This window comes from Cutaneotrichosporon cavernicola, assembly GCF_030864355.1.
Source record: "Cutaneotrichosporon cavernicola HIS019 DNA, chromosome: 2".
In the NCBI taxonomy this organism is placed as follows: Eukaryota; Fungi; Basidiomycota; class Tremellomycetes; order Trichosporonales; family Trichosporonaceae; genus Cutaneotrichosporon; species Cutaneotrichosporon cavernicola.
In genome coordinates this window covers 2,145,639-2,169,607 of record NC_083394.1, presented here as the reverse complement: position 1 = coordinate 2,169,607, position 23,969 = coordinate 2,145,639, and the positions used below count along the sequence as shown (strand labels likewise).

General features: G+C 59.1%; 13 protein-coding genes across 13 annotated transcripts; 7 read left to right on the top strand and 6 right to left on the bottom strand.

Moving 5' to 3' along the window:
• Positions 1-113: 113 nt before the first annotated feature.
• On the top strand, positions 114-954 carry MRPL6 (uncharacterized protein; the record flags this gene model as incomplete). The annotated part of the gene is made up of 2 exons (XM_060597906.1): positions 114-818; positions 901-954. 2 exons carry the CDS (start codon positions 114-116, stop codon positions 952-954), a joined length of 759 nt encoding a protein of 252 aa, XP_060454752.1.
• Positions 955-1,080: 126 nt separating this feature from the next.
• vti1 (uncharacterized protein) lies at positions 1,081-2,044 on the bottom strand (the record flags this gene model as incomplete). Its single annotated transcript, XM_060597905.1, has 6 exons — positions 1,081-1,171; positions 1,303-1,622; positions 1,656-1,766; positions 1,800-1,858; positions 1,901-1,992; positions 2,028-2,044. The coding sequence occupies 6 exons, from the start codon at positions 2,042-2,044 to the stop codon at positions 1,081-1,083; spliced, it is 690 nt and encodes a 229-aa protein (XP_060454751.1).
• A 385-nt stretch (positions 2,045-2,429) lies between these two features.
• Positions 2,430-4,085, top strand: HYM1 (uncharacterized protein; the record flags this gene model as incomplete). The annotated part of the gene is made up of 8 exons (XM_060597904.1): positions 2,430-2,540; positions 2,572-2,736; positions 2,781-2,899; positions 2,935-3,030; positions 3,063-3,135; positions 3,263-3,638; positions 3,987-4,028; positions 4,069-4,085. 8 exons carry the CDS (start codon positions 2,430-2,432, stop codon positions 4,083-4,085), a joined length of 999 nt encoding a protein of 332 aa, XP_060454750.1.
• Positions 4,086-5,434: 1,349 nt separating this feature from the next.
• Positions 5,435-6,793, top strand: CcaverHIS019_0208450 (uncharacterized protein; the record flags this gene model as incomplete). Its single annotated transcript, XM_060597903.1, has 2 exons — positions 5,435-6,012; positions 6,340-6,793. The coding sequence occupies 2 exons, from the start codon at positions 5,435-5,437 to the stop codon at positions 6,791-6,793; spliced, it is 1,032 nt and encodes a 343-aa protein (XP_060454749.1).
• A 371-nt stretch (positions 6,794-7,164) lies between these two features.
• On the bottom strand, positions 7,165-9,024 carry CcaverHIS019_0208440 (uncharacterized protein; the record flags this gene model as incomplete). The annotated part of the gene is made up of 1 exon (XM_060597902.1): positions 7,165-9,024. One exon carries the CDS (start codon positions 9,022-9,024, stop codon positions 7,165-7,167), a length of 1,860 nt encoding a protein of 619 aa, XP_060454748.1.
• Positions 9,025-9,462: 438 nt separating this feature from the next.
• Positions 9,463-11,313, top strand: CcaverHIS019_0208430 (uncharacterized protein; the record flags this gene model as incomplete). The annotated part of the gene is made up of 2 exons (XM_060597899.1): positions 9,463-9,621; positions 9,661-11,313. The coding sequence occupies 2 exons, from the start codon at positions 9,463-9,465 to the stop codon at positions 11,311-11,313; spliced, it is 1,812 nt and encodes a 603-aa protein (XP_060454747.1).
• Positions 11,314-12,045: 732 nt separating this feature from the next.
• On the bottom strand, positions 12,046-13,913 carry CcaverHIS019_0208420 (uncharacterized protein; the record flags this gene model as incomplete). The annotated part of the gene is made up of 11 exons (XM_060597898.1): positions 12,046-12,413; positions 12,448-12,539; positions 12,574-12,638; positions 12,672-12,795; positions 12,830-12,859; positions 12,893-12,977; positions 13,012-13,106; positions 13,141-13,297; positions 13,387-13,674; positions 13,707-13,727; positions 13,766-13,913. The coding sequence occupies 11 exons, from the start codon at positions 13,911-13,913 to the stop codon at positions 12,046-12,048; spliced, it is 1,473 nt and encodes a 490-aa protein (XP_060454746.1).
• Positions 13,914-14,159: 246 nt separating this feature from the next.
• Positions 14,160-15,635, bottom strand: CcaverHIS019_0208410 (uncharacterized protein; the record flags this gene model as incomplete). Its single annotated transcript, XM_060597897.1, has 4 exons — positions 14,160-14,337; positions 14,378-15,087; positions 15,125-15,412; positions 15,450-15,635. 4 exons carry the CDS (start codon positions 15,633-15,635, stop codon positions 14,160-14,162), a joined length of 1,362 nt encoding a protein of 453 aa, XP_060454745.1.
• A 305-nt stretch (positions 15,636-15,940) lies between these two features.
• Positions 15,941-17,186, bottom strand: CcaverHIS019_0208400 (uncharacterized protein; the record flags this gene model as incomplete). The annotated part of the gene is made up of 3 exons (XM_060597896.1): positions 15,941-16,573; positions 16,626-17,090; positions 17,124-17,186. The coding sequence occupies 3 exons, from the start codon at positions 17,184-17,186 to the stop codon at positions 15,941-15,943; spliced, it is 1,161 nt and encodes a 386-aa protein (XP_060454744.1).
• A 589-nt stretch (positions 17,187-17,775) lies between these two features.
• Positions 17,776-20,041, top strand: CcaverHIS019_0208390 (uncharacterized protein; the record flags this gene model as incomplete). Its single annotated transcript, XM_060597895.1, has 5 exons — positions 17,776-17,871; positions 17,906-18,367; positions 18,400-18,939; positions 18,970-19,322; positions 19,360-20,041. The coding sequence occupies 5 exons, from the start codon at positions 17,776-17,778 to the stop codon at positions 20,039-20,041; spliced, it is 2,133 nt and encodes a 710-aa protein (XP_060454743.1).
• A 318-nt stretch (positions 20,042-20,359) lies between these two features.
• Positions 20,360-21,269, bottom strand: GRX5 (uncharacterized protein; the record flags this gene model as incomplete). The annotated part of the gene is made up of 5 exons (XM_060597894.1): positions 20,360-20,457; positions 20,490-20,560; positions 20,729-20,904; positions 21,115-21,207; positions 21,240-21,269. The coding sequence occupies 5 exons, from the start codon at positions 21,267-21,269 to the stop codon at positions 20,360-20,362; spliced, it is 468 nt and encodes a 155-aa protein (XP_060454742.1).
• A 348-nt stretch (positions 21,270-21,617) lies between these two features.
• ibp1 (uncharacterized protein) lies at positions 21,618-22,521 on the top strand (the record flags this gene model as incomplete). The annotated part of the gene is made up of 7 exons (XM_060597893.1): positions 21,618-21,656; positions 21,687-21,770; positions 21,971-22,055; positions 22,097-22,114; positions 22,220-22,241; positions 22,324-22,441; positions 22,474-22,521. 7 exons carry the CDS (start codon positions 21,618-21,620, stop codon positions 22,519-22,521), a joined length of 414 nt encoding a protein of 137 aa, XP_060454741.1.
• Positions 22,522-22,798: 277 nt separating this feature from the next.
• On the top strand, positions 22,799-23,967 carry CcaverHIS019_0208360 (uncharacterized protein; the record flags this gene model as incomplete). The annotated part of the gene is made up of 4 exons (XM_060597892.1): positions 22,799-22,824; positions 22,949-23,032; positions 23,076-23,876; positions 23,910-23,967. 4 exons carry the CDS (start codon positions 22,799-22,801, stop codon positions 23,965-23,967), a joined length of 969 nt encoding a protein of 322 aa, XP_060454740.1.
• Between the last annotated feature and the right edge of the window lie 2 nt (positions 23,968-23,969).

Below are 23,969 nucleotides of genomic sequence, written 5' to 3'. Positions count from 1 at the left end.
CAGCTATTTTTTCATCCATTAATCCCAACGCGGAGGACGGCGGAAAGTCGAGCTTAGAGATTGCTCTTTGCGCCTCGCGGCGATCTCACACTCCGAAACACATCACCGCCATCATGAACCCGCGCGCCCTGTTGCGCACCTCTGTTGCCTCGTCGTCACGCGCGTTCAGCACGACCGCGCGCGCGGCGTCGCACGTCGGTTCGCGCCCCATCCCAATCCCGGCCAAGGTCGAGATCCAGTACCCGACCTCCAGCATTGACCCCGAGCTGCCGATGGCGTCCGAGGCCGGCCAGCGCTTCGTCGAGGTCAAGGGCCCGCGTGGAGCCTTGACCGTCCCCATCCTTCCGCCCATCATCCTCGACCCTCCCGCTGCCGGACAACCGCTCGAAGTGCGCGTGCACGACGAGGAGGCCAAGTCGCACCGCTCGTTGTGGGGCCTCACGCGTGGACTGCTGAACAACGCCGTCAAGGGCGTGTCAGAGGGATACACTGTCGAACTGCGTTTGGTCGGTGTTGGATATCGTGCCGCCGTCGAACCCATCCCCAAGGTGTTCCGCGACATCCAGGCTTCTATTCCCCGTGTGGCCAAGCCCGCCAGCCCCGGCGCACCTCCCTACGTTCTCCCACCCCTGCCGAAGGACCGGCTCAACATCAAGCTTGGGTTCGCGCATCCCGTGCTGATTGACATTCCCGTCGACATCAAGGTCACTACGCCTGCGCCGACCAAGATCGTCCTCGAGGGCATTGACAACCAGAAGCTTGGGAGGTTCGCCGCGAAGATCCGCCGGTGGCGCAAGCCCGAGCCCTACCGTGGCAAGGTGAGTGAGCGCGAGCATACGGGGTGTGCACGAGAGCGTGGAGGAAAGGAGAGGGGAGAGAGAGCATGCAGCTCACACACAGGGTATCTTTATCGGCGACGAGACAATCAAGCTCAAGGAGATCAAGAAGAAGTAGACACCTCGCATTGCATGTATACCTGCCCGTTCCGCGTCAGTAGCATTGATTACTCGGCCTGATCCTCCCGCACGAACGCTCCACGCCCGTAGACAAACAACGTCATCAATCTATAGCGTAACAACATTAACCGCGAATCTTGGACCACAGAACGAGGATGATCAGGAGCACGAGCACTGCAATAATCGCGCCGGTGACTACCTTCTGCTGGTACATCCTGGTATCAGAGTGTGTTTGGTGAGGCGGGCGGTGCGGGTGGCAGCTGCATGGTCTAAGAATGAGGCTGCCTTGACAGGTTGCGTTTCTTCTTGCGCAGCTCATTCGACGACTCGGCCAACCTCAACTCACTTGTGTATCATCTTCTTAAGTGTTCCTGCGGCACGGTCGATGCTCGCGTCGGCGCCAGTCAAGGTGTCGCGTGTGTGCTCGATCTGCTCCCGCTGCCCACGGAGGTTACGCAGAATATCGGCACCGACGTCCTCCGTCTCAAGTGCGACGCGGTGTGCGTTGTCGAGTCGCTGGCTGCTTGTGGAGAGCATCTCCGTACCTGCGAGGAGGCGGGTACGCGCACTGAACGCACTCGGGTCGTCGTCAGTGTACGGGTCATCGCTCCATCCACCCGCGCCGGCGAGTAGCTCCTCGCGTTGCGTCGACGCGCGGAGGTCGCGCTAACATCAGATCCAAACAAAGAAAAGACGTACCACCTGCTTCGTGACCTTGTCGACCGACGCCTTGCTTGTGGCTAGCCGCTCCTGGAAGTTCTTGCGGAGGCTAACGGGCATCGAGGGGATCTCGAGTTCCATCTGCGAGATCTGGGGTCAGCCACCACGTGGGCTGGGACGCACGATTTCCTCTGCCTCGTCGAGGTCATCAGAGACCTTCTTCAGCGCCGCCTTGCGCGGTTCTGTGGTCAGCTTCACTGGATGGCTACGCAGGCGGTATTCACCACCACGGAGGGTCTGGACATCGCCATCGAGCTTGCCCTTGAGGCTAGAGACGAGCTGCTTGAGATCGTCGTCGTAGTTTTCGAAGAGGGCGCTGATTATCAGTTGAGCTCAATGAATGCAGCGTACGTTGGCGAGTTGTCCATGCTGAGTGATGTTGGGATCAGAACACGCGCTCAATGGTGATGGTGATGACAACAGGTTGAGTGGCGGTAACACCAGGTGGTTATGTGGGGGTATGATATAAGAGTGGAGGGTGGCTGTGATGACACGGTGGGTCATCATTCGAACTAGAGGAGGCAAGGAAGGCACAACAACACTCTGATTGCTAGGCTACTATAGCATCACATCCCACACATCCTACATATCATTCTACACTCTACATCAACCACTCCTCCCCCGTCACCTTGAACGATACCAAGCGCCTAGACGGTCACTCCGACTGCTCATACCCTATTTTTCCCCCTCTCCTCCCTCCTCCTTCCCCCCCGTGTCCGACGTTCAAGACCGTCCAAACAACCGCCTTACGCGATGAACTTCTTCAACCGCACCAAGACACGCTCACCGCAGGAGAGCGCGCGCCTGCTCCGCGACTACCTCCTGCGGTTAGACGCGCCAGGCTCTCCAGAGACCAAGCGGAAAGTGCGTTCCAGCTCGGCAGGACTGACGGCAGGTTGCGGAGGAGTGCTCGAAGCTGATCGCGAGTGTCAAGGCGTGCCTGCTAGGCGAGGGCGACGTTGACGCCTCTCCCGAGAGCCAGACGGCTGTCACGAACGAGGTGTACAACCAGGACCTACTGGCACTGCTTGTGATGCACCTGCGGCAGCTCGAGTTTGAGGCAAGTTTCAGCTTGTCTAGGCCCTCGATATCAGCTGACGGCAGGCCCGCAAGGACGTGGGGCACATCTATAGCTCCCTGTTGCGACGTACTCTCGGGACCCGCCTGCCAACCGTCGATCACATCGCACACAAGCCCGCCATCCTCTTCAACGCGCTTCATGGGTGAGCTGCCAAACGTTGTGCACAACTGACAACAGATACGCCGACCCGGAGGTGGCGCTGAACACGGGCATGATCCTCAAGGAGATGCTGCGGTACGAGCCGCTCGCCAAGATCTTACTCTACTCTGAAGAGTACGTGTACAGCTGGGACGAAGCTAACTAAGATTCTACACCTTCCCAAAGTACATTGAGGACACGACGTTTGGCATCTCGTGTGATGCGTTTGCAAACATGAAGGTGGGTGTTGGGTGCCTAAGCCGGATGACGTCTGATGTGATGTGTAGAGCGAGGCCAGGTAGGCGGAGGACGTCCACTCTTGGTCGCCAACCGCTACAGTTGATCCTCTTTCTACAGCTGACCCCAGGACACCCTCACAAAGCACAAGCAGATGGTGGCTGCCTACCTGGAGGCCAACTACGACCGTTTCTTCACCATGTACAATACGCTCATCATGTCGAGCAATTACGTGACCAAGCGGCAGTCGCTCAAGCTGTTGGGCGAGATCCTCCTCGACCGCGCCAACTACAGCATCATGACGCGCTACATCGCATCCGAGGCCAATCTCAAGCTCATGATGAACTTCCTCCGCGACCGCAGCCGCAACATTCAGTTCGAGGCGTTCCACGTGTTCAAGGTGTTCGTGGCCAACCCGAACAAGCCACCAGAGATTGCGAGAATCCTGCGGCGGAACAAGGAGCGGTTGCTCGTCTTCCTGCGCGAGTTCCACAACGACAAGGACGGTGAGTGCGGTGAACGGTGCTTGTCGGGCCGAAATGACGGTGGTCCCAGAGGGCCCCGCTGCAGGGAAGGGTTTGACTTTGGCGACAAGTGCGGACGAGGGGTGGTTGGCGTATGCCCCGCCCTAGCTGCAGCCCTTGAGCGCCGATCCAGGTGTAATAGAGGGTTGCCGCAGTCGCCGACGTCGTCGTCCCTGGATTGACTAGAGGGGTTGACGCCAAATACGTGAACCGCCAAGGCGTCCTCGCACACTCCGAGGAACCGCTTGGCAGTTATGAGGACATGAATGCTGCTAGCGCAGCACGCGGTTCACCCAAAAATGGCGCATGACGTGCAGTTGCTGACAGCAGACGACCAGTTCACAGACGAGAAGCAGTTCCTGATTGCACAGAGTGAGTTCTGCCGGCGAAGCAGAAGCGACCTAACGCACAGTCGAGCGGTTGCAATGATCGCTATCGCGGCTTTGCGTCGGCAACTTACAGAGCCCCGTCGGGGTGTACGTAGGTTCTGCCGAGTAACAGAATCATCGCGTCTTCGGATTACTCCCCTCTTTGGCTGTCCAAACAGGACGACTTTCACTGTCTGTTAACATTACACACCCACGTACACACATATTCTTCATGGCATGACATCTTGACGGGCTTGCAGCCGTCCGTTGTGCCGATGGTGTTTGGATCACCCGTCCAGGCGCAGCTCAGCCCAGCCCTGCTAGCTTACTCCGTATATCCGGGTATACGCTCATAGATCTAGATCGTGGCTTATCTCGCGGCCGTTTCGGCACCATACAAGCAGACACGGGTGCCCATTCTGTCGTTCTGTTCTAACAATGCGCTCACTTGCACTCGGATAGGATGCAAGTCTATTTACGTGAGCTCACTGATGCAATCGGCCATGTGCACTCGGCGTCATAGACCTGATGACGCGGGAACCTCTCAGCCGCGGCTCCGTTTGTAGTTGAACCACTTTGGTTCGGAGTAGGCCGATGTGGCAGGCAGGGGGAGGGTATTAGTATTGGGAACGGCAACGAGTGCTAACGGCTGCTGTGCTAATTGTGCTAGCGTCAGCCAGGGACACTGCGCCACAAGAAGGTTGGTCGCTCTTTGAGGGGAGGTCGGCTTTTAACATGGGCTGATGAGCCAAGGGGCTACCCACCAAACCCAAGGGCCGGCTCTTTACTGTAGCTGATCAGCCAAGGAAAATTAAAAAAGGCACAGGTTCCTCACCTTGTTATTCAATTTGCTCAAATATACAGATATCCAAATATACAAATGCCAAAACGGACAAGAATTCAAAAGCCACCTTAAACCCGAATACTGAGGGCGGAGGATGGCCGTGAGATTTCGATTTTGCGGGCGCCGATACGGAGCCTGCTTGAAACCCCTCAAGATTCTGATACTCTTGTTCCTGCATTTTGTAAAGTGGAAGAGTGATTGGGTGATGAATCACCCCCACAGTGCGGAGACCCCCCCCCCCCCCCCCCCCCTTGCATCTTGCATAGTCACCAAGTTGAGCAAGTTGCTGCTTCTGATCGGCTGCCCATCTCATTCAAGTTACCGGCATCCTACAAGTTCTCACACAAACTCCCACGCCCACGCCCAGTACGCCCACCTTCCCCCATCCCCCACCCCCAGCTGACTTCCACTCCCACTCCCCCTCCCCGCTCCAACTAGCACTAGCTGGTGATCATTACCTCTCAAATCACAAACGCCACCGACGCCCCACCCCTCCACCTCTTTAACATCCCTCCACTTGATACTGTAGCATCAACATCACATTACATTACCCATCCTCACCCGAAATGTCAGTCGCCATCCCCACAGCAACCTCACCCTCGCGGTGCCCGCACTCGATCCTGCGCCCATGCTCCTCGGTCGTCCAACCATCCAAAGACGCAGCCGGTAACAGGCAATTCGGTTGGCTCGCTGCTCCACCACGCGAACTATGCTGCCCCCGTCCATCTCCTGTCATTGTGGAGCAAGTGCAAACACCGACACCGACATCCACCACCCCAGCCCACTCGCCCACAGACGAGACCGAGACCGAGACCGAGACAGAGACAGTTCCGCCCCTCTCGCCAAGCGTATCGCAAGACTCGGTCGCCGAATCCAGCCCCTCCATTCCCGAATCGTTGGCTGGCGACGAAACTCCCCGGTCGGCCGCATCGCCATCCATCCGCTTCAGTGTCCTCCCCGAACGCCCGCCAGAGCTGCGCCGCCGTAATTCCATCTCACTTGGTGTACTGGCGCGCAAATCCATGCTCCATGCCCAGGGATCAACTCCGGGTCGGGGACAGGGACAAGGACAGGGAATCAAACGCGTCGTCATGACCGACGACGAGTGGGAGGCTTACCAACGTCAATTTGCTGCCAAGAACCAGTGAGTTACTAAACATCCTCATCATCAAGGGGTCTCCAAGGCTTCCGAGGCTTCAGGGAGGCCAACAGGCCAACAAGCGAGCCCCGTTCCTCATTCCCCTTCATCCAAGACATTTTCGGACAAAATATAATCCGTCTCGGCGACGTGATGGTCTGTGCGCTCCATAACCTTGAGCGTACAGCATGGAGCGCACAGGCAGTACGCGTCGGGCATACCACCCGACGTGGGATGCGACTGTGGGGGCGGGCGCTTGGGTCCGGTTCGCATTCTCCATTCTCGTGCCTTGTCACCCGTCTTGTTCCCATGCAATAACGAGGCTGACTTTAGAATTCCCCAAGCGGTCGACCTTGGCGCTGTTATGAAATCAGGCGCCAAGACCTTCTTCACCAAGCTCCGCCGGTCCAACTCTTCCGCGTCGACCAGTTCAAACGGGTCGGCAACATCGCGCAGCCGCTCCGACTCATCCTCTTCTTCGACAGGTGGGTCGCACCACGTCGCCGCCGTCCCCGCCGTCCCCGAGGTCCCCGAGATCCCCGAAGAGGAGGAAGGCGACGAGACCCCCCGCACTGGACGCTCTCCCTCGCCAACACACATGAAGCCGTCTCTCGACCCCAACGTGTTTGAGGAGACGGGCCGGAACAATTCTCTGCGCCTGTCGACCGACGATACCGAGTACGAGCATTTGCAGCACTCGAACACTGAGGCTGCGCTCGGGTTTGATCTCACCCATTACCCCAGTAATGCGCGGCCGGCATTCCAGCGCAGCGTGTCTGAAGCCTAGTTGGGTAGCCACGATCGCCTGGACGCGAGAATGGCGCGGCGGGGATGGTTAGATCTCTGGTATTGGATCTGTGGATCTGTTCTGTTAAAATGCGCTTGGCGCAGTGTATCCTTGTAGTTTATGGATGTGTTACGGTATACTGGTATGCTGGCCGTGTGCGTGGTGTGGGATTGAGTTTATTTGTTGCTGCGAGAGACACAGGAGGAGAGGAGCGTTGATAACAGTTATGCAATGATGAGGGTGCCCTTAGCAACTAGCCGGCAACACCTAGATCCAGGATCGACTCTGCGACACAGTTCATGCTTAAACACTGCATCAACATGGCACAATTGCACAACCACTCGATAAAGTCTACACTACAACTCTAGAATCTACAACAGCGCGACACCAGGCTGCGCCTCCTCATCCTGGACACCCATAGCGCGCTGTGCCTCGCGCTCCTCATCCCAGTCAATACCCTCAGTCCGCTCCGCCACGCGGGCATAATACTTGCGCGCGTGGCGCGAGATGCCGTCTGGGAGCATGAGGGGGCGTGACTCCCCGTCCGGTTCGTCTCCGACGACGTTCATCTCCGCAACGACTGAACGCATGGTACGCTCGCGAGCGCGGATTTCTCGCGCACGCCGAGCCTCAAATGCCGGCACGAGGGTTAGGAACCACAAATACACAGGTAGGAGGACGTGTGTGACCAGGACACTGGGGTTGGCGTCGGGGGTCCTGCGGAGGGTATTGCCGCTTTCATTCTCAGGGAGACGGAGCTGGATGGCGTCCGCGTCAAGATGGAGGAGAGGTAGGGCTGCGTGAAGTGGCTGCACGCTAGTGCCACGCGCGTCGTCCGTTTCGGCCGTTTCAGTGGCCATGATCGCTGGGTCGAGAGGGTTCTCCTCTGGGCGCTCATCGCGCGCCTCGCCCCGCGCCACAGCCTCCAGATGCGCGCGGTTGGCCTCGGGGTCGGCGAGACGCGCTTGAGCGTCTGCGCGGCGCTGGGCGCGGCGCTCGCGAACGCGCGCTTCACGCGTCTCGGCGGACCACTGGTTATAGCCGTCGACGCACCACCATCCGAACGCTGCGCCGGCGAGGAGCCACAGTCTCTGGTCTGACCATCCCATGCCCCTGGTGAGCATCCAGATGATTGTAGCTAGGCGTGCCGCCGACCAGAACTGGTGCTGCATTAGGGCGAACGAGAAGCGCACGCGCAGCATCACCCTTCGCTGTGTGTGGCGCACCGTAAGGGAAAATCCCCGAGGTGGAGTTGTCGTGATTGTCGGTGTCGGAATAGAGACAGGCTCTGGCGATTGTGTGGTTGAAAGAGCGGCGGAAAGGGGAGAAAGGAGCGTGGTGACCCGCAGATACTGCAGGAGCTGGATGAGTTGGATTGGCACCATGTCGGCGAGCGGGGGAAGGTGGAGTGAGTAGATCGTGCGGTCGAGCTCGACGTCGGCTGTCTCGCCGGCTGAGGCGAACTCGCGGCCCGTACCCGTCTTCCAGAGGGTGTGGATTTCAGCAGTCACAGTGTCCCGACCAAGCGCCTTCCACATGTTCTCGAGGGCGGGCCAGTCGCTCGCGTCGGCGGCGAACGCTGCCTCCCAACCGACCCAGCTGCCCGACTCGGCATACGGCCGAATGACGGAGACGACGGCCATCTTGGCCGTATCACGCGACACGGTGGGGGCCGGGTACGTCTTGGCCCATTCGAGTGCCTCCGCTCCAATAAGGGCGCAGAGGTGCTCCCGCGTCGCGAAGAGAAGATAGTGGACGCAGTCGGCCAGCGCAGCCGTGTCCGGCGACGATCGTGTTGGCAAAGATGTCTTCGTCTCCGTTGGGGTTGCCTGGGTCGGAGGAGGGAGGGTGATGTGAGTAGGTCGGCGGACAATAGGGCGCGCGACGAGGTGCAGCGTCGGCGCAGCATCAGTCAGCACAGTATCGAGCGCGTCTTGGTCGCGCAAGATCCGTCCCCGCCACACTAGACGCAGACCATCCCGCTCCCAACGCCCATACCCCGCCAGCCCAGACGCAATGGCATCCTTGGCCTCGGCGACAGTCATGGACCGCGGCACGTCCCATGCGTGGTTGTGGTGCTGTCCTTGGTCGGCGAACGGCGTCTGGATGTGGACGCGGAGAGTCGCGCTAGAAGGGAAAGAGCGCGGTCGTAGGCCGTCTGCCTGAGCTGCGCGGGGAGATGGTAGGGGAGGGGACGCGGGGCGCGTGGGGTCTCGCGGGTCGGTATTCATGGTGGTGTGGATTGGGAGGTTGGAAGAGTTGGATCACTCACTACGTCAAGCCCCAAGTGGGATGTCGTGGAGCTTTACGTAATCCATGGCGTGTCATTGCCACTGATGCATCGGTAACGCTGGAAGCTGTCGCGAAGGCTTCTTTGCAATGCACTGCACTGCACTGAGCATCTGCATCTTTTCCCTTTGCCGCACTTGTCCCCTCCCAATCACAGTCACGAAGACCACAGTTCTAAAGCCTGTGAAGTCTTTTAGTTTGCTGGTGGACGAAGAACGGAGATGAGTGGCGAGGACAGTGGCGACTCGGCCAAAGACGGTGACGCCTTCGCCACCCAATCTCCCTTTCCCACGTGGTCATTTCCATTAATGACGTTCTGCTCCCGTCTTGAATCACACAAACAAACAGTCCAACACGAGACTGACTTGTTTCACCACACTATGCCCGACGACGACAAGAAGACGCGGCACGTCTCGTCGCTCAACGCCAAGCTTCTGGCACATGGGTATGCTAATCGGCCTCTCAAGCTTGACCGCTTGAGTGACAGCGAGCAAGTACATGTGGCGAATGTGATCACCGAGCTTCTTGGCTCGTCTGTTGTGCGTCCCCTCCTCCACTCCAACACCCGCTGATACCAGGCCAACCTCTCTCAGATCGAGGAGCTGAACGGCCGCTTAAGGAGCACGGAATATGAGCGCGACAGGCTATACAAGTCCTCTGAGCGCTTCGAGACCCGCTGTGCGCGCCTCGAATCCGAGATTTCCGCCTCCAAGGCTCGCGAAAGCTCCATTGCCCGCAATTTGGCAGAAGAGGAAGAACGATGCCGCTCGCTGAGAGACGAGACGGCCCGCGCCCGTAAAGCCATAGAGGGGATCCGCCTCGCAGCCGCTCAAGAAGCCAAACGCTCCCAGCTCAAGACGGACAAACTACGCGACCACTTGTCCAAGCCCCCACCCACATTCGAACTCCTGAACCCCGTTGCGCGCGGTGCGTCCTCTCCCGCCCCAGGTGCGCTTCCCCTCCTCGAGGCCGGGTTGAGGGACCTCTCGGACTTGCGCACCAGTTTGCAAGAAGAGGCCGAGGCGTTTAGGCACGTCTGTGTTTCGACCGCAAACGGGCTGAACGAAGCCCTCGCCGCGTCTCAAGGACGCGAATCTCGGGTTGTCCTCCCAACAGAATTCTTCGATCGTGGATGGACATCACACCCCGCCATTGCGGACGCCAAGCTCCGCGCCCTCGTCGGCGACGTACGAGCAAACCTCACCTCTCCTGTTATTCAGGTGGCAGAGGACGAGACGGAACTGGCTGAGCGGGCAAGGGCTGAGCGCGAGCGCCTGAAGGCCGAGGCGGACCTTAGGGATCGCGTCAAGGACCTCGAGGTTGAGATTGCGATTGTGCGTGGACGGGAGGAGGAGGCGCGTCGGGTTGCCGACGAGGTCGCCAAACTCAGCGTACATGCTACCGTTCCCTCGACTACCGACTTTGAGGATGCGCGCCTGCGCGAAGAACTCGTTAGGCAGAAACGCGTACTGGATGCTGAGCGGCATCAGCTCCGCGACGAGGGCGTTCGTCTCCACGAAGAACGAATGGTGTTGGAGGCTGAGCGTGCGCAAGTTGCTGAGGCGCGGGCTGCCGAGGCGCGAGCGAAAGAAGAGCGCGCTGCAGCCGAAGCCGAGGAGGCAGCTACTGCTCTGGCGGCGTTGGAACTGGACACCAAACCACGTTCCGGAACCATCTCGGCCTCGTCGTCGTCGTCATCCTTAGCTGGCAAAGCATCTTCTGCCAACCACACCCTCCACCCCAATCCCATCCACCTCACTACCAAACCCGCCACCTGCCCCACCCTTCCAGCCGCCCCAGTCACGCCGCGGAAACACGCACCTGCCCGACCCTCGCCTCTCTCCCCACACGCCGCCGGCGCATTAAAGAAACAGGCAGTGGTATCCCCCAAGAAACCGAAAATGCACATGAAGAAACGACCGAGCCTCGCCCGCGCCGTCATGGATCGACAGCACCGGCGGAGCGCCGAGATCGCCAGTCCCCGCAAGGTCAGCGTGGGCGGAAAGAGGAGCGTGAGCTTTGGCTCGAGCTCGGACCACAGCGGCGTCTTGGGCGAAGGCGGTAAGCGTGGGAACGCAAGTGGGGAGATCAAGCGCGCGAACGCCAGTGGAGAAACCAAGCGCAAGTCGTCGAGCCTCACTGCTGGGACGGCAGCGTCGCTTGCGCGCAGCGCCAAGAAACCTCAAGGCGCGTTGAGGAGCCAACCGACCAAGGTTGGGGCGTGGCGATAGTCGTTTGGCGTTTGTATAGTATCATGTGATTACGAGACTGTGCAACCCCGGTTTGATGACTCGGTTTGTCAATTGATTGGAATAACCGCAGTTATTTTCCCCATCCCATCTTCGGCTCCTCAGCTCTGTCGCCTGTCACTCACTCCGTCAAACGTCTTCCTTTCGGCCGTTCAGCCGCTCAACCACTGCTCCAGTAGTTATAAAAAGAGTGGAAGGCGGCCGCAGCCCCTCATGCTGCCAAGTTCGCCTGTCAACAAGCCAAGCTGTTCGCCCATGAGGAGAAGCTCGGCGTCCACCGCAAACAGAACGAGCGGATGAACAACCTCCTGGTGCCGACTCGTCGCCTTGTGTTGCCGAGCCGAATCGCGCGGCACACGCCTCTAGAGTTCCAATGTCGCTCCTACACCATCTGGAATGCGTCGGCCTCGCAAAGGATCCAGTCGCTGAGGTCAAGGTGCACCGGGTACTCCTTGCTTGCGCCGGCCGCCTCGAGATCGGGTGCAACGCCGTTAAGCTGATGGAGCACAGGGAGGACCTGCCACTCAGGCTCCGCGAGTGGCTTAGGGAAGGCGAGGTGGAGGAGGCGTAGTTTGTAAAATTACAGTACATTATTGGATCCAATTGATTGTGGAGCAAACAGCTACATGTATCACGTAAGGGCCAGAAATACTCTATAGCGGGTTAATTGGCAGATGGAAGAGCGAAAGTGCAAAGTACTGAACTTGCATCAAGTTACTCGGCCTTGGGCCTGTCGAGCGGCGGGATCTCGGGTACGTCTGGGGTGTTGGTGCCCGGGAGAATGAGGGGCGAGTTGGCCAGCGCGTCGAGGCGGTCCTCAACCGGCATGTTCTCATCGGCGGTCGGCGTAGACGGGTTGCTCGGCGTGCGGCCAGAGCTGTTGGAGGATGTCGCGCTCATCGCGTCCATCTCCTTGCGGAGCTTCTCGAGCTCGCGCGCAAACTTGCGCCCGAACACCTCGACGTAGAACGTCGCGCCGTTCCACGTGCTTACAAGGAAGAGCACCGAAAGACAGATATAGGTCGCCATCTCGCTGTGCAAGAACAGCACAGAGGCGGGGATCATGAAGACGATCGAGTAGACTCGTGTGAGCCTGATGACGCAAGGATAACTCACTCAGCTGCCCAAAGATGAACCACGTCTCGCGGTGCCCTTCTGGGATACCGCGCAACGCGCGACCGATGGGGTTGTGTTTGTCATGCAGAAGGCTGTGTGAGCTCTACCGATACAATGAGAGCTCACTAGTGGAACGAATTCTCGCGCTGACCGCTGGCGATCTTCTCGTGGCGGTCGACGGAGATGAACTCCTGTCAGCTCATCCTACCGAGAGGTCGGCTCACCTTCCAGTACGTCAGCTGCCACAGGCAGTACGGGACGGCGGACAGCGCGATGCGCTCGATCCAACCGTAGTCGTCAACGTGTACGATGCCGGGATACCGTTCACCTGCATTGGGATAACGGAATCTGGCGTGAGCTCATTGTCCCAGTTACAGCTTACAGAATGATGCCAAACACTAATGGAGGGTAACTGGCGTCAGCTCACGAGTACAGAACTGCTCACATGTGGATGAACAGGCTGGTGACCTTGTCGATGGAGTGGAAAACGAGCGAGTTGCGCCACGTGATGATGGCGCTAGCGAGCGGGCCTGCTGTCAGTTGAAGTCAAGCTCGAAAACTCACCCATGGTGAGGCAGTAGCAGCAGATGAACAGGACGGTGGAGGAGGGGAAGAACCAGAGCCAGGTCATGTCGAGGATGTTGACAAAGTAGCACAGGCTGTGTGAGCTCGACGAAACGAAAAGGAGCTCACTCGAAGAGGAAGTAGTGGAAGTGTTGCTTCTTGTAGCTGTACACGCGCCATGTAAGGTAGATGATAGCTTGGACGGTGTACACGACGGGGAACCAGGTTGGCGAGAGGCCCCAGAGGAGGCAGGTGCCGGCGAGGGTGCAGACGCCGAGGACGAAGGCTGAGTTAGCGGAGAGGGAGGGGTGAGGGAGGGGAAGGGGGAGATGGGAAAGAGCGGGGAGAGCGATGAAGGAGGGTAAGATGACTCACATAGCTTCTCGCGGGTGCGGACGACCGAGTCGCTAGCCCAGCTCGCCGAGAGACGATTAACTCTGTCCGCAACCTTGACCTTGAACCGTGACAGTTCGCGCTCCACATCATGTTTATGCGGCAAATGGCGCTTCGTGAGAATATGATTCCCGCTATCGTCGCTATCATCAAGCACGACCATGGACCCCTTGGGTGTACGCAGGCCCTTTGGGACGAGCTCGGCCGCACGCCTCTTGATTTTGCGGGACGATTGCTTGAGCCGCCGTTCCCAGAGGTCGAGGCGCGAGTCTGGATCAGTTCAGCTCATTCCGGAGGAGTACCGAAGAAGGTCTCGATTACGTCTGAAGTCAGCTTTGAATTAGGGGTGAGGGGGACGTACCGAGCAAAACTAGGCCCTCGGACCAGTTCTCGCCGACGCGGTCGACGCCGAGGCTTGCGATGCCGCTTAGGGAGGATGTGGAGCGGGAGAGGGGGGGAGCGGTCGGTGTCGCGGAGCGAGGGGGGGTGTCAAAGTCGGTTTCTTGCATCGTTAATGATTGTGAGTGGTGAGACGATGGAGAGATGGATGGATGTTGAGATGCGTAATGCGCGATTGTGGGAAGTTACACCTTCACCTCGCCGCGTCATGCCGTCACCAGGCAATCCAACAATCCATCCTAGCCCTGAGACTTGGGCAGCAGCTGCCAACTGCCCCACGCCATCGTCATCCAAACAGCAGAGTGGTAAAGCACATGCATAGACTACTAATACAAACAAAAAGAGGAATACAATGCTCAGCGCTTGTCCCTGCTTTCACCGCCGTGGTCGAGTACCTGCATCGACGACATGAGGATGGACATCCCCACCGGAGTTTCTTCTGGCGACATCGCGATGCGAGATGGAGATACCATCGTGCTCGGCGCAATGAAGGTACCTACCGTCGACGGGTTCGCTTTCGATCCGAATGGGTTGCTTGTGTCAGAGTCCTATCCACCACTTCTTGGAAAAGTACCCTGTCTCGCTCAATGAGCGCCAGTGGTCGGCCGCAGAGCACTGGTGCGGAACCTTGGTCAGGCCCTCGGCCCGCGGGCCGAGGTTGATGCGGCCCGGTTCCGTCGTCGCCAGCCCTGGGACAGCGAACAAGAAGCCGTTAGGATCGATGGGCGGAACCTCGCCCCAGCCAGGCCGGAACGTCTGGAAGTTGCCCGTGACCTGCACGCCGCCAGTCTTGCCCTTGTCCTTCTCCCCGTCTTTGTCCGAAGACAAGACCGTGTCCACAACCATCCCGTCCTCCCACTTCCCCTGGGCTGTCTCCGCTTCCTCGAACGCGCGCGCCGGGGTTCCAGCCTTGCCGATCGCGCTCATTAACGTCATCGGGTCGGGAGTCGGATGTCGTACCACCGGGCCACTCATGTATGTGGGCTGGTACCCCGACACAGCGGGGCCCGAGGATGGGTCACGGATACGCTCCGCAGCGGCCTGTGCCTGACGCATCTGGTGAAGCGCCGCCATGTCCTGGATGGCATTCACGATATCGCGCCAGTCCGTCATCTCGCCGCGGTGTTCGTTCTTGCTCGTCCCCTGTGGACCGAGGACGATGAATCCAGACGCGCGGGCAGTGATGGTGTGCTTCTGTGTGAATGCATTGGCGTGCATCTCGGGAGTCATGGCTGGGCAGAGGAGGATGGGTGTAATGGAAGGGAGTGAACGAAGAAGTGCGAGCTGCTGTCAGCCACATAGTACGTGAAACCAGACATACCCCGAGGTTGTCAGAGAAGCCGTTGACGGTCTTGGCCAGCATATCGGCGCTGCAAGGCACGATCACTACGAGGTCGGCCCAGCGTGCTAGCTCGGACGCCAGCACCGGGTCGCCGGGCCTGCTCCACGCCTCTGCCTCGTCCGTGTCTGTCCATCGGCGCACGCCCCAGTCGAAAGCCCCATCATCGTGAATGTCCCATGCGGCCTTTACGGCGTCGTCGAGCGCTCGCTGATCGTAGTATCGTAACGATGAGAGAGTGGCCACAACCTGCAGGTCGAAGGAGGGGTCCTGTTGTCAGATATCCTCAATCCTTAACAAGACGTACCCTACACAACGAGCCCACGAGGCTGGGCATTGCCGCGCTCGCGGGACTGTCGGACGACACGAGGACGACGCGAAACTTGCCATCGTACTCTTTCGGTCGGTGGTCTGACGCCCGGAACGGCGCATTCGCCTTGATTGGCGGGCGGATTTGGATTCGGGGTGGGTAATAGGTGTATGGCGCCGCCATGGTGAGGTGGGAGAGGGCTCCTATGGGTGGCGCGGGGTTGTTCATGGCATTTGTGTAAAGACTGAATGGATGGAGTGTTGGAGAGAAGAGAATCAAGACGAGTCAGCGGAGCAAGCCGGTTCCGCTCGGCTCTGAAACAAATACAAGACGGCCAACCTGCACCCTTTACAGCCTTATCTCCGTGTCCACATGACTACTCTGGCTGATGACATACAGCTTCCGCATCTACTCCAATTACCCTCCGCCCCACTTCCGCATCACGCCAGAATGATCAGTGCCATGCAATGCTATGTGTCCTACAACTCCTATGGCCGCCTGTCCTGCGTGCGCTGGGGGTTCATGAGACGCGCGCGGCGCTTGGGCTTCATGCGCGGTGCGACCTGCTGGAACCACTCCCAAGTGAGCGACTGGAGAGGCCCGTCGGCGTCGTACGGCGTAGGGATTTCAGAGTAGCCTGGCCGCGAGGTAGGGTGGCGCACGTAGACTGCCGAGCAGGTGAGGAACGACGGCATGATGTATGCTGGCACAAAGATGTGCGGAGACGCGTATTCGGGGAGGTAGAAAAAGGTGCCCTTGTTCTCATCGGCGGAGATGGCGGCACGCTTCTCGGCCTTGACCTCCTTGAACTTGTTCTCGGTCGCCTCAGCCTCGGCCTCGGCTTCAACCTCAACGGCCGCCTCGCTCTCCGCCGCCGCTTCAGCGCCCTCCCCAGCCTCTGTAGAGGCGCCCTCCTCGGCTCCCTCCGCAGCCTCGATCTCGGCAGCGACGGCCGCACCAGCGTCCTTAACCGCCCGCGCCTGTGCCTTGGCGTCGACCTCGGTGACGTTTTTCCTAAACCGCGGCTTCTGCTCGTGGTCGATCTTCTTCAGCATCGGGATCGCGGAGGGGTTGATTGAGAAAATGTCCCCAGGCTTGAGCTGGACGTTGGCGTTACGAACCTAGAATCAGCAACCGTCTCGATATTTCTCCCCCTCTCTCGCAGTGACTCACAACATAGCCGTTGACCTTGACGTGTCCCTGGGTAATGTATGAGCGTGCCTGCCACACCGAGGTCGCAAAGCAAGAGCGGAAGATGAGGACATCCAGTCGCCGCTCGACTTCGGACCACATGAGCGAACCGACTGGCGAACGCGCCGCCTCAGCCGTCTCAGCCATGAGCTTTTCGGCAATCGTGCGTCCTCCAGCCTTCTCCTTGCCCTCGACCCACTTGGCCAGGTCGTTTGTCCGCTTGACCTCGTCGCCGTGTCGCACCGTCGGCAGAATCTCGGGCAGGAACCAACGCTGGAACTTCTTTGTCCCCATGTGCTCGGCGTGGTAGCCCTGCATGAGCCGCTTGGCTGTCCAACGCTGCTGGAAGATGGTCTTGGTGGAACGGTTGAACTGCGTTTCGCGGTAGAGCGGCGACTCGGCATTGGTACGCAGCCAGATGTTGAAGAGGTTCTCGCGGTCCCACGACTGAGATTAGCAGGGTCTGTAGATGCGGCGCACCAGACGCGGGATGTTGCGGGCCAGGCTCATTGGCCCGCGCTTGTGGATCGGGCGGACTGGCATGGTTGTGTTGACGCCGGTGGACGGTGTGTTGTCGCTGTCAAGGCTGCGGTTCGGGCTGGAGTGAGATGATCGCAAAAGTCGGATGGGGTGGACAGATCCAGGTCCCAACCAAACCACGTGGATGGAAATTCAAGTGTGGCACCTTGATCAGTGGGTTGTGCCTGGCCTCCACTTGCATCGACACTGAGAGAAGAGTTGAACAACATGGTCTCAACGTCATCTACATGTCTACATGCATCGGCTCGAGACCAGGGGCAATCGACATCTATAGGCTCGGACGCGTTGGTTAGCGCAACTTGCTTTACGAGCCTTCAAAGTGGTTGCAGCGCATTGAAGCAAGTATGGAGCATCTTCGGAAGATATGGTGGGGAACATCCGGTTCGGCTGGGTACATCCCAACTCTCACTGGCATCACAAACCCAGCTCTCATCAACCATCTCACATCATTCCGCCCATTCCGCTCCACTCCTCCACTGACCGCCAACGTCGCGCAGCCCTTTGGGTCGAAGAGTGTGATTGACTCATCCCGACCCCTTGCGAACCCCACCAATACCGCGTTCAGGCCGCCGGTTATTCGCCGGCAGTCACCATGTCTGACCAAGCCGAGTCGTCACGCACAGCGCACAACGACTACCCGCCCGCCAAGAAACTCAAGTTTTCACGCTCGCGCACGGCGTGTTTCCAGGTACCTCTCCTCTGTCTCCTGCAACTAACGACAGTGCCGACACCGCAAGTCGAAATGCGGCGCGCAGCCACCAGATCCATGCCCGAACTGCATCGAAGCCGAACTCCCATGTACCTGGCCGACCGAGGATGGACGTTCCTCCAAAGCTCGTCTACAGCGGTACAGGAACCAGCAGCTGGGCGTTAACAAGCCCCCCGAATTGGCCGAGGGGTGGTTGGACCGCCTGCTGGCTGGCAGCGCTTTGGGGAATGGCATGATGGAAGGCATGACGCCAGCAATGACGCTGACAGAGCTCCCATTGATGAGCCAGGCGCCAATATTGCCCACGATCCCACAAGTTGGGAATACGCCGGTCGATCCTGCGCAGTTTGTGTGGGCGGTCAGTTCGCGCCTCCCAACTGTGGAAGATGCGTCGCCACTCGATGGAGCGTCTGGCCCGTCGCCAAGGCGCGAGCCAGATCGTCTAGTCAAGGTATCGTGGTGGCGGCCACATGGGGTATGTTTCAACGTAGAAGTGGCTGATGGCAGAAAACGGCCATTGCGCCGGGATTGAAGCGATACACCCTCAAAGTACGGGTACACACACCACAGGAGAGTTGGGAGAAGGGCTCTCCTTCCGTGACGGTCAGCACTGGCACTGGGGAGGTGGCACAAGAGTTGATCGGACCAGACGGCGCGCCGAGTGTCCCAATCATGCGGCACCTGCTCGAGGTGTTCGCGACGCACTTTGGGTGTCAATTCCCCTTCGTGGACCGCGCCGACCTCGAAGCCAAGCTGGAAGCGCATACCGCGTCCGTCTTCCTTCTTCTTTCCATCGCGGCGATCGCAGCGCGGTTTAGCTCTCACCCAGTCATTGCGCGTCCCGACCTCCAGCCATATGAGTATGGCAATGTTTTCTACACCCGCGCAAAAGCTATGCTGGGGAGCATGTTGGGGATCCCGTCGCGTGAGGCAGTCGCAGCATTCGTGTTGCTCGCCCATATGGGCTTCGCGGCCGACTCGGAGAGCGAGGTGTGGATGATGACTGGCCTGGCGGTCCGCATGGCGATTGACGCCGGCCTCCATGTCGTGAGTCCAATCTAGGGTAAGCTGATGTAGAACCCGCCTCCCGACTCGGCGATGAGTGCCGAGGACCGCCGGCTCAACCGACTCGTATTCACCAGCGTGCTACTCATGGACTATGCCCTTGCATTCGGGGTAGGACGACAGACGACCTTCCGGCCCGAGGATATCTCGCAGACCCTTCCTACAGCGGAAGATCTCAGTCCGAGTGGCGAGAACGGACCGCGCTCGCCATTCCCCTTCGCAGCGCGCATGATGCTCTCGTACGGACCCCTCATTAACAGTCTCAACCGCGTGCGCGGCGGAGATAGAGATTACTTCGCCGCCCGGGCTGCGTGTATTAGCGAATACTCGGCCCTCCCACCCGACATGCAATGGAACGTGGCAAAGTATGCCCATGTTCTCCTTAGAAATGGCTGACCCAAGTCTCCAGCGCCATGCCCGCGCATACCAGGGCAGTATCTTCCTCCACCTCCATCTGTGGATGCACACCATCCTCGCATCAGAGTTCTTGACCGGCACGAAAGGCTCGTCGAGTCTATGGCGTAACTCTGTCCGTACGATTGGCGACATATTGGTCTTGTCGGACATTATCGACCCACACGCCTACTTTGCTCTCCCATTTACCAACCAGGCATGGTTCGTGGCGGGATGCTGCTACGTCAAGGAGATTGAGATGTCGGCGTCCCGTGCTCATTCTCCTGCTTCTCCCGACCATCCGGGGGTAGAAGAAGGCTCGGAATCGGGAAGCGAATCACCTCCGCCAATGGACATGTCGCGCGCCCTCCTCGCCTCGGTCGCCACTACCAATATCAACACTCTCAAGGGAGGACTGCAGAAACTCGCTCGGTACTGGTACGGCGCCGAGTGGATCGCGGGGACCCTCCAGCAGCGCATTGAGGGGATGCACGATGTCGATCTCGGGGTCGTGAGAGAGAATTTTGCCAGTTACGTCTCTATGCCCGATGCGGGGGCTGCGATTGGCGAGGGCCAAAGTAATCAAGTGGACATCGGACTCGACTTTCTCGCTCTCCCATTTGATCTCGCGGAGGGTGGGGCGACGGAGACGGATGTGCCGATCCCGTTGTTCCCTTATGCCTTGAGCTAGGCAGTTGGGAGAGCATCGAAAACGCGAGAGAGGCAGGACGAGTGGGCGAGTGATAGAGCAGGTTAATGCATTCTTGTACATTTGTGGCCTTGACCGTGTCGCACTTTCGGCTGCACTGCGGTGTGATCAGCGGTATACTCACGGTCCTAACGAGCGTCGTTTTGAGAACGATACAGTTAATGCCAGACGATCAGTCAATAATGTTCTCAACCCTGGGGATCTGGTGAGATTTACGTCAGCAGGCGAGGACATCATTGCCCGAGATGTAAGCATCAGTCCTCCTTGAAAATGATCATGAGCAGTGTCCTGGCATGACATTTACTTCTCCTCCTTGGCCTCGGCGTCCTTGGCCTCCTCGATAGGCGGCGCAAGACCCTCCTTGACGAGCAAGTCTTCGAGCTCGCCCGACTGGTGCACTGTCATCAGCTCTGTTTGGTTTTAGACATACTGGAAACCATAATGTCACAGCCGCCCACGAACTCGCCCTTGACGTAGACCTGGGGGATGGTGGGCCAGTCACTGGAGTCAGCGTCTCTTCTCCCCTTCAGCTCTCTGCTTCTCCATCTCCATCTCCAACTCTCGGCCTCGGCCACGGCCCCAATGTCTCCGCGTCTCAGTCTCAACCTCTCCGCTTCTCTGTTCTCGGCTTTGGCTCGGCCACCGCTGCGAGGCAGCTGCGAGACCCACCTGTACTCCTTGATACCCTCGCGCAGCTCGGGGTCCTCGAGGCAGTTGAAGGCCAGGACCTTCTCGCGGGGCACACCCTGGACGTCGAGGATCTGAACGACAGCGCGGGAGAAGCCGCACTGAGGCGCGTCGGGTGTACCCTTCATGAACACGACGAGGGGGTTCTCCTGGACGGCCTGGGGTTAGCATATGCCGAAAGAGCTCCTGTGTGAGTTTGCTCAGCTGGCCGGAGCAGATGCTGGCGGGGCGAATGCGATGGAGAATCTCCTCCGCCACTCATTTTCCAGCTGGCGTCCAACCCCTCTCCCAGCTCGTAAGAGATGCTCCAGCTGGGACAGATTTGGGACGCCCGGCCACACTGCGTCCCTCAAACTCAGCTGACTCACATGGTCGATGAGTTTCCTCGCCTGGTCCGAGAGGAGACGACGCTGCGCAATAGCCGCAGAGACGCGCGCAACAGGCGTAGCGGGGAGGGTACGCTGCTGTCAGCTCAACTTGAACTGTTGCGTACGAGTGTACGAAGACCGGCGCGGGCAAACATGGTGGATTGAGTGGTGGCAAAGTTGGCAACCTTCCGAAGTTGAAGGTCGATGACATTCCAAAGCCGAAGGCCCGTATTGGTCCCGCTCGTTGACTTCCGCTCGGCATCCGTCATCACCTCGGATCAACATCGCATACGCGCACGCATGCATGAGGGATGGGCATTCTGGTGCGCACCGTCCTTGTGATACCGAGGGTGGGCGTGGGCGCGGGCACCGGCATGGGCACGGGCGTGATGGGGCTACGGCGCATGTCTTCAACTGCCCGACCTCCACTTTCCTCATCTGCATCTGCAACATCTGCAACATCGAGATCCGAACGCAAAGCCCAACTGCAAGCCAAGCGCGACATGTCCCTCACTCCCGTGTTTCGGTATATCAACGCCGAGGTGGGTCTGAGCTGGCCAAGCTGATGGAAGGAAATGGCGGCGATCATCAAGGCCAGCCCCGATGGCGTGGGGAAGGATTGGGCCGTCGTCGATGTGCGCGATGATGACTTTGTTGTGAGTCAGGGGCGGGGTGAAGGTAGGCGGGAAGTGGGATGAATTGAGTGGGCAAGGCAAGGAAGAGCCTGGCAACCAAGGGGGAGGAGCAGGTGGTGACGAAGGGGAATGCTTAGGAAGAGAGGACGTACCCGACCCAGCGATAGATGCATGGAGGGGAGGGCACCCATGGCTGGCTGGAACAGCATAGCTGACGCCAGGGCGGCAACATCGTCGGCGCTCTCAATTACCCCAGTGACACGCTGTTGGCCAAGCTCGACGAGCTTGTCAAGCTCATGGAAGGAGGTGGGTCCGCTCTGCTCACCGCTTTGCAGAGCTGACAACAGTACCAAAGGTTGTCTTCCGTGAGTCCTAGCTCCAGAGGAGCTCTCTCCCTCGTCGGCCAGGCTGTTGAGTATCATGGCGGTCTCGGCGATCCTGGGACGCAGCGACGGCATGTTGACACGCAGACTGCGCCCTCTCCCAAGTTCGGTGAGTCACCCAGCCCGCAACACCCCCCTTCCTCCTTCCACCACCAACCAACCCAGATCCCCCAATCACCCGCTAACATCAGCGGTCCCAAGGCTGCAAGGCGGTACGCTGAGGCCCGCTCTCTGCTGCTCAAAGATGCGCCGGCGCAGGACATCCTAGTCCTCCGCGAGGGTTTCTCCGGCTTCCAGTCACGGTACCGCGTATGTTGTACCCCCCTCAGCTCTGACGGCAGAACGACAAGCAGCTCGTGGAAAAGTTCAACAAGTACTACCACGACTAAGGGTGGGTCCTGGACCATGTGCCGGGTCGTTGGCCGCTGGCCACCGTTGTATGCATCATATTCCGGTGCCCGGTGCATCTGCCGCAGTTGATATGCCGGACTAACAGCCTGTCAGCCTGTTTTGGCCCTGTAAAGTAGGGGAGGATATCCGCCAGTAGCCTTGAGAATGACGTGACAGTCGCGACTGCATGACGCAAAGTCCGCTGCGGACCAGTATAAGAGGCGAGGTTCCCACAGACTCTTCGTTGTTCTTCATCCTCTATACTGTATACACACAATGTCGAGCGGAAAGACTATCGAGCTGTGAGTATGAGCGTCCCAAGCATCAAGGACGCGAGTGGCTGTCTACAGCCACTCCCTGGCCACCCCCCCCCCCGGCCAATGTCACAGCTGCAATTCATTCAACACCACATCCGCTGACATGCAGTAAAAACACGGCTCAGCCCGGCCTCAAGATCCCCCAGATCGGCTTCGGCACCTGGCAGTCAGCACCCGGCGAGGTCGAGAAGGCGTGAGTACTAGCGACCTGTAACCCTGGATGCGGCTGACATCAGCGTCGCCGAGGCCCTCAAGGCTGGTTACAGGCACATTGACGCGGCTCTCATCTACCAGAACCAGCCCGAGGTTGGGGAGGGTATCAAGAATGCCGGCGTCCCTCGCGAAGAGATTTTCATCACCTCCAAGCTCTGGAACAACAGCCACCGTCCGGAGCGGATCGAGGCCGACCTCGACCGCACGCTCAAGGAGCTCGGCACCGACTACCTTGACCTGTACCTCATCCACTGGCCCGTTCCCTTCAAGCCCGGCAATGATCTTTTCCCCAAGGAAGACGGCCAGCTGGCTATCGACTGGGACGCGCCCTCGATCTCAGAGACTTGGAAGGAGGTTGTGCGTATCTTCAAGGAAACTAAGAAGGTGCGCGCCGTCGGCGTGTCCAACTTTACCATCTCGCACCTCGAGCAGATCATCAAGGCTACTGGCGAAGTGCCCTCTATGAACCAGATCGAGGTCAACCCCAACATCATCCAGGACGACCTGTACAAGTACTGCGCGGACAAGGGCATCACCATCACGGCGTACTCGCCTCTCGGTAACAACGTGACTGGCAAGGCGCGCGCCGTCGACGCCGACGTCGTTAAGGAGGCTGCCAAGCGCGTCGACCGCGATGTCGGCCAGGTCCTCATTGCGTGGGCGGCCAAACAGGGCTTTGTGGTCATTCCCAAGTCTGTTACGCCGTCGCGTATCGCGTCCAACTTCCAGACGTTTGAGCTTGGCGACAACGAGTTCCAGGAGATTAGCGCGTGGGGCCACAAGAACCGCGTTCGCTCCAACACGCCCTGCGAGTACAACCCTCGGTGAGTGATGTATGTGACGTGGCTAACGTGCAGTTGGCCAATCGACGTGTTTGGTGAGGCGGTTGAGCAGCAGTACAAGAAGGTGTGGTAGAT